Source organism: Mercurialis annua, linkage group LG3 (genome assembly GCF_937616625.2).
Source record: "Mercurialis annua linkage group LG3, ddMerAnnu1.2, whole genome shotgun sequence".
NCBI classification, from domain to species: Eukaryota; Viridiplantae; Streptophyta; class Magnoliopsida; order Malpighiales; family Euphorbiaceae; genus Mercurialis; species Mercurialis annua.
In genome coordinates, this window is record NC_065572.1 from 68,127,449 (window position 1) to 68,138,027 (window position 10,579).

The window sequence follows — 10,579 nt, forward strand, 5'->3', positions numbered from 1 at the left end:
GGATAAACACTCTATAAACGATTATAAGTCTACGCTACATTTTTGTGTTTCCCGCTAAAAAAGAACGAAAAACTAAAAACACCAATTACACTAAATGTTGTCATTTTATAAATCAAACAAAAATCACCCAATTATTCGTCTTAGTCTAATATACCAGAAACAAGGTGACAATAACGTAGAAAGACAACGTGTAGCGGAGCCTATAGTTTAATTTTAAGACTTATTTTAGGGTTAGAAAACACACAAGGGTAATTGCAGGTTTACAATATTTGTAGGTTTATATTTTTTATTTTAGTTTTAACAATATTTATTTTGATTGTCTATTTAAACGAGAAAAAAAATATAACATAAGTTTTTAATTGTTAACATAATTAAAAATAAGAGACTATTTAGTTTGATTTTTAGGCTAGTGATATTAAATTGTGAATTATGGTATATTGTGAGAGCTTCATAGTAATTTGCTCTAACTAAAAAGAATCTGAGTCGTTTAGCTATTTTCTTTGTCGTTTCAAGCCATCAAACGCCATTTCGTTGTTACGTTGAATTCTTTTTTGTGTCTAATAAACCCCTATAATTTTCTGTATTTTCAATTACAACCCATTAAATAAAATCTCATCCTTGGTGACAGAAAAATTAAGACAAAAGCTAAAACCCTAAGCCCTTAACAATGTCAAAACAAAACGAAGAAGGAACAGCAGAAGGCATGGAGGCTCTGCGCATTCTAAAATCAACGGAGCCACCGGAATGGCTGTTACCATCAGACAAGCTCTCTCAAACGGCGCGTGCAGCTTCACAGCACTTATTCTCTTGTTTGAAACCACACGCGCCTAAGTCGCCGTTCGACAAGCTATTAGTTGATGGATTTGACGCCGAGCAGATTTGGCAGCAAATTGACCTGTTATCGGAGTCCTTACTCTCTACCTTACGCCGGCAAGTTAGGAAGTTGGAGAAGGATCCTCCTCAGGCGATTAAAAAAGTAGCTGAAAACAATAAGAAAGAAGAAATGAAAGGAATTGATGAAGAAGATGATGACGTGGACATGGAGAATTTTGAGGATGATGATGATGACGGTGACGACGAGTTAGCGGAGGAGGAAGAGGAGGAGGAGGAGGGGGAGGAGAAAGGAGGGATAGAGGATAAGTTCTTGAAGATAAATGAATTGGAGGAGTATTTAGAAGATGATGAAGCTAGGGAATATGGTTTGGATTCAAAGAAATCGAAAGATAAGAGTAGCAAGAAGAATAAATTACATGATAGTGATGATGATGATGATGATGATGACGAGGAAGACGATGAGGAAAATGAAGAAGATGACGAGGAATACGAAGATGATGAGGATGAGGTGCAATGTGCTTTGAATAAATGTAGTTTCTTTTGTTATTGTTGATTATGAATTAGTTCTCATAAAGTTTTGAATTATGCAGCTTGAAGATGAAGACGGCGATGCAGACCAATTGGATAATGCTAGGTAGTAATTATAGTCTATTCAGTTTGCTATTTTTGCTTTATTGTGAGTTTTTGTAGTTTCTTTCTTGTTTTGAATATAATTTCTGTTACGTGGTAATGATTACAGAGAGAAAACTCTAGTTTTGTAACTATATTTTCGTAAGTAAAAACTATAATAAAAAACTGATATGCTGTTTGTTATGATACTTTCTAAGTCATTGGTACTCTTGCATCTCTTATACTTAGGTATGAAGACTTTTTTGGTTCTAAAAAGAAGACATCCTCAAAAAGAAAATCTAGTTTATTTGATGGATCGGACAAAGATTCGGGCTCAGATGATGATGAAATGGCTAAGGGGGTATAGTTTTCAATGACCTGTTTATACTAATTTAGCAGTGTGATTACACTGTATATTCATGTCTGAAAAGCATGTATCTCAAAAGGTGCAACTCTTATGAAGTGGTTTTCTGGTACAGAAGAAGGGTGCTCTCTCTACCCATGAAAAACAACTTGAGAAGCTTAAATCTGAGATAGAGATGATGGAGAAGGCAAATATGGAGCCAAAAACTTGGACAATGCGTGGAGAGGTGACTTTGTTATTTCTGCATTCTATGTCTCGTTTGATCACTTCTGTAGTTTGGTTTGTTGATTCGTTTTATTTCTCACTGTTATGGACAATAGGTAACAGCTGCTAGCAGGCCCAAGAACAGTGCATTAGAAGTTGATTTGGATTTTGAACATAATGTGAGGCCTGCCCCTGTGATTACAGAGGAGGTTACTGCATCACTTGAGGATATGATTAAGAGTAGACTCATTGAGGTAACCATCATACTCTACCAGATGAATCTCTCAGTTACTGTTGATGTTAGTTAAATTGTAAACTTTTAATTTAAATATATTATCTTTGAGAAAAATAATAATTAAATATACTATCTAAAACTCTATTGATCTGTTTAGATTGATTGTCTATGATTGTTTTATTTTGACGCCTTATTTATTTTGTGGAAAACTAATTGGCAGTAAACACCAACATCTAATTTGAAGGTAAACTTTAGATTATGGTTTAATAAAATTTATTGTGTTGTGATGCTGAGTACAACGCGTATATGAAACTCATTTTACAACAGTTTACTTTTGAGGACTTTCGTGGAGGAAAAATGTACAATATGATGGTAAGACTGTTGCATGTGTTTACTCGCGAGTTGCAGATGAACAAATACTTCAAATATATGCATGTATCATAATCCTGCGTCCTAGTCAAATCTATGACTCAGTTTGCCAAATTATTTTGCCTGTTGTAGTTATACTGTTTTGTCAGATAACCTGAGAATGTAAAATTTAAATGTCAGCACTCAGCAGATAAAGCGAGTCAAATTACTGATAGGAAAACTGTGATTTTTTCTTTCCTTGATTACTACATGAAGAAATGGAGTTTAATTTTTTGTTTTTAGCTTTGAGAAATCCGTTCCTTCAGCTGCTGTTCACTGTTTGTAAAATGTCTTCTCCCGCTGTTTCTGAACTTCCTTAGCAACAAGTTTTTTCTGTGATGCTTCTAGGGACGATTTGATGATGTTATAAAGCTTCCTAGTTTACCGTCTACAGCACCAAAAGAAGTAAAAGAAATGGTATGTGATATACTAGTGAAAATGGGTAGTTTCTCGAATTCATGTTATACTATTTTGTTGTTGTTTTGAACTGTTATACCTTTTGTTATCATAGCAAATTAATAATGGAAGCTGCAATTTTTTTGTATGATAGGATGAGAATAGGAGCAAGAAGGGACTTGCTGAAGTTTACGAGGTTTGTCTGGCATTAGAATGTCTAAATCGATTAATTGAATTCTCTTGGGAATTCTTATGTACGTTTGATCTTTTCTTTTCTTTTTTTTTTTTTTAATTTTGAACTTTATGCTATTATTCTACAGGATGAATATGTTCAAAAGATAAATCCAGCTGCCGCTCCAATTTATTTCTCGGATGAACAAAAAAAGGAGGTAGACTTTTATGTCGTATAATGTCTATAATGATATCGATATCTTATTTTTTGACCTATTTGATTTATTCCTTTGCCAGGCGAGAATTTTGTTTAAGAAACTGTGCTTGAAATTGGATGCTCTATCGCACTTCCACTTTGCTCCAAAACCTGTATGCATCTCAATCAATACTATTATCTTCGAGAACTTAGTTATGATTGTCATGCATATCAGCTAGTTAATTTACTATACATGAACTTGAATAGGTTATAGAAGAAATGACTATACAGTCAAATGTTCCTGCTCTTGCCATGGAAGAGGTAAGAAATGCGTTCTTATTCTGGTTACTTTAAATTAAACTATTTTGTCAGCTAAGACTTACTTATACAATTGTTGCCTTCCATGGATAGATTGCACCGATGGCAGTTTCAGATGCAGCCATGCTAGCTCCTGAGGAAGTTTTCTCTGGCAAAGGGGACATTAAAGAAGAAGCAGAACTAACGCAAGCCGAGAGGAAGAACAGAAGGGCTAAGAAGAAAAGAAAGTTCAAGGGTGAGCTTTGATAGGAACAATGCTAGGAACAATGCTAGTGTCGTTGAAGACCTTTTAAAATGGATTAAATGCAAATTAAATCATGAATTTTAACGTTTAAACCTTGGCATTGTCAGACACAAACTATAATTTTTTTTACAATTTGGAACATCAGACATTTTTTTGATAGAAAATGATTATGTGCTATATCAGAATATACATTGTTCTGGCATCCACATCAACATTTTATATCTCAAAATTGCTCGGTGTTTCGAATTGTAAAAGAGTGAATAGTTCTTGCAAAACATGCTAAGTTCATGATTTGCAATTAATCATATTCTAATTGATCTCTATCAAGAATGGTGAACCAATTAAGAATTTACATTTCATCTAAGACAAAGTTGGCATTCACGTTAACCAATTATTGTGGATTATATAGCTCAAGAACTAAAAAAGACTGCAAAGCGAGCTCGGAACAACTCCACACCGGTGGTAGATCAGAATGATGGGATTGGTAACCACTTATTTGTCCTCAATGGTGGTCTATTTTCTTAATCTTGACCAAATATAAGTGTCCTCACCATGAATTCTTTGCTCATTTGCAGGCAAGGAGGAGTAGCGTTTATTTTCACTAAAAAGAATTAATGAACCAAGGAACTTCCTCAGCTGTTTGCAAGTTTATGACTGACGAATGGAGCAGAGGAAAAGAGTCCTTTTTGGCTCACTAAAATACAAACTCTTATCAAATTTACAAGCAATGAGAGGAAAAAGAAACCAAAAAGGATAGTTAGGCGTTTGGCCTTTTATTTTGCAATTTTGGTGTAAAATTTTGGAAAATTAGTTGTATGTTTTTTCAACTTTGTAAAAATGACAAAGTGTTTGATTATTTTGGAACTGGGGATCGAAAAATTGAATTGAAGTATTTTTTTATTGCAAAAGGTATAAAAATCTCTTGTCATTTCTCTAAAAGTACACATAAGCTTTTAAACTAATTTTGGATACAATTAGGCTTAATTACTTAAAAACCACCCACCTTGAATTTTTTTTTCGTTTATACCCTGATCTAGAAAAAAATTCATTTATATCCTGACGTATGTGTTTATGTTTCACCTCTACCCCAAATTTTAAAAAAAAAGATGATTTATTGAAAACAACTAAATATAAGGATTATTTTATACTTTCTTCTATTAAAAAAAATACAAAGAAATACTTCATCTTTAAAAATGTTCAAAAGTAAGGATTATTTAAAACTTTTTTCTAAATGAAAAGAGGTGAAACATAAACACATACGTTAGGGTATAAATGAATTTTTTTCCTAGGTCAGGGTATAAACGAAAAAAAAGTTCAAGGTAGGTGGTTTTTAAGTAATTAAACCTACAATTAAGCCCTTCTATCTTAAAGTAGAAGAATTAAACTTTTCGGTCCATCAACGTTATAAACTACATTGATTGATGACGTGTTTGTTATGACCTTATAGGAAAAAAGTGTAAAATAACATTAATGTTTAAAATATTTACCAATTGTATATTTATGAATCTTTTAGCACTTTTTCACCTCCTTCCTATTTAGCTCTAATTTAATTAAAATTCCTATTAAAATCTAATGAAATTTAATTAAACCAATCAAAACTCAATTAAATCTAATTTAACCAATCAAAATCCAATTAAACCTATAAAAATTCAATTAAATCTAATTTAACCAATCGAAATGCAATTAAACCTAATTAAACTAATTAAAATATAATTAAACCAAATTAATGCTAATTGAAACCTAATTAAAACATAAGTCAATTTTAATTCAAGAAATCAAACCACTGTAGTCGACCTTCCTTCTACAACAAACCACTGCTGGCCTCCTCCTTGCTGCCGCCAGAGAACAGATGGTTTGTCCGTTCTAAAAATAGACGAAAGTCTGTTTTCTCAAAACAAAGGGTTTGTCTGTTCTTAGAGAATAGATTTTCGTTTGTCTAGACGGTTCGTCTATTCTCAGAGAACAGACCTTCGTTCGTCTATTCTTCTAAGAGAACATAAGGTTCGCTTATTCTCTCTCAGAGAACTGAGAACTGGGATGAACCCAGTTCTCAAGCGACTTCCGCTCGCCGGAGGTTGTTTATTTTATTTTATTTTTTTAATTAAATGGAAAAAAGTGGTAATCTGGTCCCTAATTTAAATTGTTTAATAATAAAAGACTTTCAAAGAATTAATTTGAGATATACTGTAGATATTGCGGTCATTTTTTGATTTTTTTTATTAATAAATTTGACTCCGTTAAATACCATATTTAATGAAAGAGTTTATTTGTCCGATTTTAAAATTTAGACAGTTTAATTGTTCAGTTTTGGAATAACGAGAGTTTAATTGTATCCAAAATTAATATAAGAGTTTATATGTCCTTTTGGGAAACTATGAAGATTATTCTTTACCATTTGGATTTTTTATTGAACAAATTAGACTACCTGGTTAGCTATGAAATGTCGTTGTTTACTTTGTGATTATAATAGGAAAAAAAAGTAAAAAATAGCTTCATAGATTTTTTGTTTTGGAAATGTATTATTTAAGAAAGAATGTGTATTGCTGAGTTTTTTTTAAGAAACAAAAACAAGTAAAATTATGTTAGTAATTGTTTTTTGACAGAATTGGAGATTATAAAAAAATACACAACGAGTCTGTAAACGAATTAAAAAAAATACTTGAATCTTTTAGCCATTTCATGGGTCATCCAATTACACATTCGCTTTATAAGAATTTTTTTAACAGAGGCCTTTACAAAAATTGTGAACAATGATAAGCGAATAGTAGCTAATATAATATTGCAAATTGTCTCTAACGATCGAATGTTTCCTTATGATGCATGTATCTCACTATGGTCTCCGTAATTTCAGGTGTTGTTATACCTGAAAACAATAAATACTACAATGAATAATAAAATACAAAATAACATACATAAATAATACCAACCACATAAATACAGTCGTTAAAATTGAAAGCGCTTTTAAAATTAATCTTCATCAAATCAGTTGATGAGCGCCTTCATTGATGAACATGCATATCCTATAAAGAAGAAAAAGTATTTTCATGAAGAATGACAATAATTTCACGAAAAAGGACGTTTAATCTCACGGGGGAGAATAATAACTCCATAAAGGAGGACAAAAACCTCATGAGGGAGGTGATAGGAGTAGATTTATTCATATATTTTTTATACATTTTGTCGATTGTATCATGTTATTTTGTTCATACTGAGTGTTTTGTGCCTTGGTGCACGTTCGTGCATAATGGAAATCATAAGGGTGTACGTTCATGCTCCTCATTTAACTGCATATGAGAATTTTGTTCAATTATTCGTTTTTCACCTCCACTTCTAAATAGGAAGCAGTTTGAGCAAGTTGAAACTCCTATTGATGTAAGGAAAGGTTAGAAAACATTCCTATGGGGGAATTGGATAAATAGAGATTTTAAACTCGGAGTTAGGTTTACACAATTCAATTTCAATTTTAGTTATTCTCAGTTTTTTAGTTAATTTTGATAGTTTAGTTGTTCATCATAGACACATGCAACAAGACGTTTAAAAGAATCTTAGGGGCCGTTTGGCTGAAGATTGGGAATCAGAATCGGAATGAGAAGTAATGGGAATGGGAATGATCGTTTTTATTTTAGTAAGAATGGAAATGAGTAAAGTTCAATAAAAAAATTATTTATTAAAAATATTTTTTTTATTTTTTTAAATACTTTTTTATATAAAAAAAAAACTTTTTTTAAATATTTATTTTAAATTATTTAAAAAAAATAAGAAAATTATTTTTTTAAAAAATAAACAATTATAAAAAATAAACAATTATTTTAAAAAAATAAAAAAAAATTATTAAAAAAATTATTTTAATAAAAATTAAAAAAATAATATGAAAGTTTATTATTTTAAGTATGTTTTTTAAAATAAATATTTAAAAATAATTTTTTTAATAATTATATTTATTATTTATTATTAAAATATTTTGTTAAATTTTGAGTCCCATTCCCAAAAGTTCATTCCCATGGGGTAAGGGGGCAATGAGTGATTCTTATTGAATGGGTAATCACATTCCCATTCCCTAATACAATTTGACAAAACAAACACAAACAATGAAAATCATTTCCATTGCTATTCCCCTTTTCAGTGGCGAACCAAACGGTCCCTTGGACCGAAGACGACAACTATATTATCGAGAGATAGTGTTGTTTATTTACTTATTCTCATGATTTTTTTATCATTGTTGTCATTTTTCTTACTCATCCCTAATTCAGGGATTGATATTTTAGTATGTGTTTTTACTGGATTGTATTTGATTTTAACATATTTTGTGTCGTAATTATTGTTCTTAATGCTTTCATTGGATTGATCACCTAATTCACTGATTTGTGTTGTTAATTAGACTTGAGAGAGCTAAATAATAATAGCCTATTATCAACTAACCTAAAAATTCATAAAACGAGAGTGAGCGAATAATTAGGTGTTCTATAAAGTTTGCTTCATAACAATAGGTTGGATGATTGTTTGTTTGCTTAATAATACGAGAGTGAGTTAAGCAATCAATGATTTGTTAATCTAGAGTTTTGTCAATTTTAGACTTGGAGAGCAGGATTGGTAGATTAAAATAGCTCGGACCATAAAATTGCTTGAATAATCATATCCATGAAATTAAAAACCGTACAATAAAATTTTAATATCAGACTCTTAAATTTTTGATAATTTAGTTGTTTGATTTCATTAAATTAGTTGTTAATTTAGTTACTGATAACAAGTCATATGTCACAACCTGAAAATGAGGCAATATTATAAAGATACCGAATCAAGATTAACAAAAGGGAACCAAAACGACCGGACCTACGAGAGGTCCAAAACCTGACACAAGCAACCGATACAGACATCAATCATAAGACAACACAATATATCAAAAATAAGACATGCTCGGCCAAACCGAGCAGAACGTCCCTGATTACAAGAAGACAATCCAACGGGAGACACGCTGACAGATACCTGCAAAACCTACACGGACAAAGAGAACAGAATTATAGTTGTCGGTCGTACGAACACACATCACTATCAAAACACATCTTAGAAGGACATAGTATAAAAAGTTTAGGAAAAGTAGGTAAAAAGGTTAATTCTCTTTTTCTCTCAACTCATAACTCTTTTCATTTCTCATTTCTTTCTATCACTTCAAATAGTTACTAACTTGACCATCGGAGTGGTTTGTCGGAATCCCATTCCGGCGCCTCTGAAGCACCCTGTCTGGCTGGTGCCACTCGATAATGTGGAAGTAGATCAGTGGAACGCGTGCACGCCAAAAATGGGACCCCTCGAAACAGTATGACGGTAGCTGACTGATAATCAGCTCGGAGTATGGCTGCCAATCGATCTGCCAAAGTACAATATAGAAGTTAGTTTTTATGAAATATAACTTTTGAAACTGAAATTAAATTTTTAAAAATTCACTCACATCTGAATAGCGCAGCTCATCAAGTGCTAATCTCATGGCCTCAAGTCCTGAAAATTGAGGTGACCTGCCCATCTGCGTAAGTCAAATATTTTAAATTGTTAGTAGCTACAACAGTAAACATGTGTAATAAACTTAACTGAAAAGAATTTTTTTAATAATAATTATATACCTGTCGTCCAACGGTAAGTGCTGCTGAATGAGACCGCCTCTCAACCTCGGCCTCAACGGCCTAAGTCGCTCGAATGGCCAGAGCTGGAGTAGCCAAATGCCCCCCCCCCAATGTTCTTTCTGCGCTCTGAAATCAAAATGGACAAGCACATCTCGTGATATAGATGTGCGAGAGTCGCCGATCCCCAGCTATAGGTCTGCAGTCTCGTCGGGAGGATCCTCAGTCCAATCTGGCCGCTGTTCAAATCCGGAAAACACAAGGACCATATGACAAGCAAAAGATAGGCTCTAACGGCCCAGTCGACCTGCTCCTGTCCACCTGGTGCGGGCACATGTTCAAACTTTTGAAACTCCGTTTTTAACCAGGACACTTTCACAAACCCGCCGTTATCCGTACGAGTCGGCTTGTACCGTCTCCCAAGAAGGCGCATGGTGACACTGTTCCAGTCAGTCACTGTAGGACCGGTGATAGGAGCCCCATCTGTGGGAAGTCCAGTAAGGATCGCTACGTCCTGAAGCGTGATGGTGCACTCCCCCTCCGAAAACATAAACGTATGTGTCTCCGGTCTCCAACGCTCGACTAGGGCAGTGACCAGCGTCATGTCCACCTGGTACTGCCTCATCTCGATGAGGTACGAAAGCCCTATCCGGATGACTCCCTCTTTAATGAAGCTTCCGTAGCGGGGGAAACGATCCTGCAGAACGAGAGCCTAACGCAGAAGTGCCCTGAAATTAAACATGTTTCCAAAAATTAGTTTTGCCAAAACAACAAGATAAAACATTTTTATGTAAAAAACAAAACATTGCTTACCGGATGCTCCCAAACATTCTGAGACCTGTGATTAGACTGGCTCTATAGTAGGACACCCTGAACTGGTCCAGGACGGAAGTAGTCGTGCGCGGCAGGGTCAGCCATACCTGCAAAACTATTTAATTATCAACACTGAAATATAATATAAATAATATACAAATTATGCACAACTATA

The 10,579-nt window shown here is 33.3% G+C and overlaps 3 protein-coding genes across 4 annotated transcripts; 1 reads left to right on the forward strand and 2 right to left on the reverse strand.

Annotated features, from left to right (window-relative positions):
- Positions 1 to 604: 604 nt before the first annotated feature.
- On the forward strand, positions 605 to 4,863 carry LOC126674263 (M phase phosphoprotein 10). 2 transcript variants are annotated; one of them, XM_050368686.2, is made up of 13 exons: positions 605 to 1,342; positions 1,425 to 1,468; positions 1,693 to 1,804; positions 1,926 to 2,033; positions 2,128 to 2,265; positions 3,003 to 3,071; positions 3,205 to 3,246; positions 3,371 to 3,439; positions 3,519 to 3,590; positions 3,685 to 3,738; positions 3,829 to 3,970; positions 4,389 to 4,463; positions 4,555 to 4,863. In XM_050368686.2, exons 1-13 carry the CDS (start codon positions 668 to 670, stop codon positions 4,566 to 4,568), a joined length of 1,614 nt encoding a protein of 537 aa, XP_050224643.1. In that variant the 5' UTR covers positions 605 to 667; the 3' UTR covers positions 4,569 to 4,863. The 2 variants fall into 2 exon arrangements, with proteins under 2 accessions (XP_050224643.1, XP_050224642.1); XM_050368685.2 differs by having other exon boundaries at positions 606 to 1,342; positions 1,923 to 2,033.
- Positions 4,864 to 8,732: 3,869 nt separating this feature from the next.
- On the reverse strand, positions 8,733 to 10,256 carry LOC126674120 (uncharacterized). The gene is made up of 4 exons (XM_050368503.1): positions 9,595 to 10,256; positions 9,426 to 9,497; positions 9,162 to 9,344; positions 8,733 to 8,971 (listed from the first exon to the last, which is right to left on the reverse strand). Exons 2-4 carry the CDS (start codon positions 9,495 to 9,497, stop codon positions 8,810 to 8,812), a joined length of 417 nt encoding a protein of 138 aa, XP_050224460.1. The 5' UTR covers positions 9,595 to 10,256; the 3' UTR covers positions 8,733 to 8,809.
- LOC126672904 (protein MAIN-LIKE 2-like) lies at positions 9,647 to 10,216 on the reverse strand. The gene has a single exon (XM_050366854.1). It carries the CDS (start codon positions 10,214 to 10,216, stop codon positions 9,647 to 9,649), a length of 570 nt encoding a protein of 189 aa, XP_050222811.1.
- Positions 10,257 to 10,579: the final 323 nt, after the last annotated feature.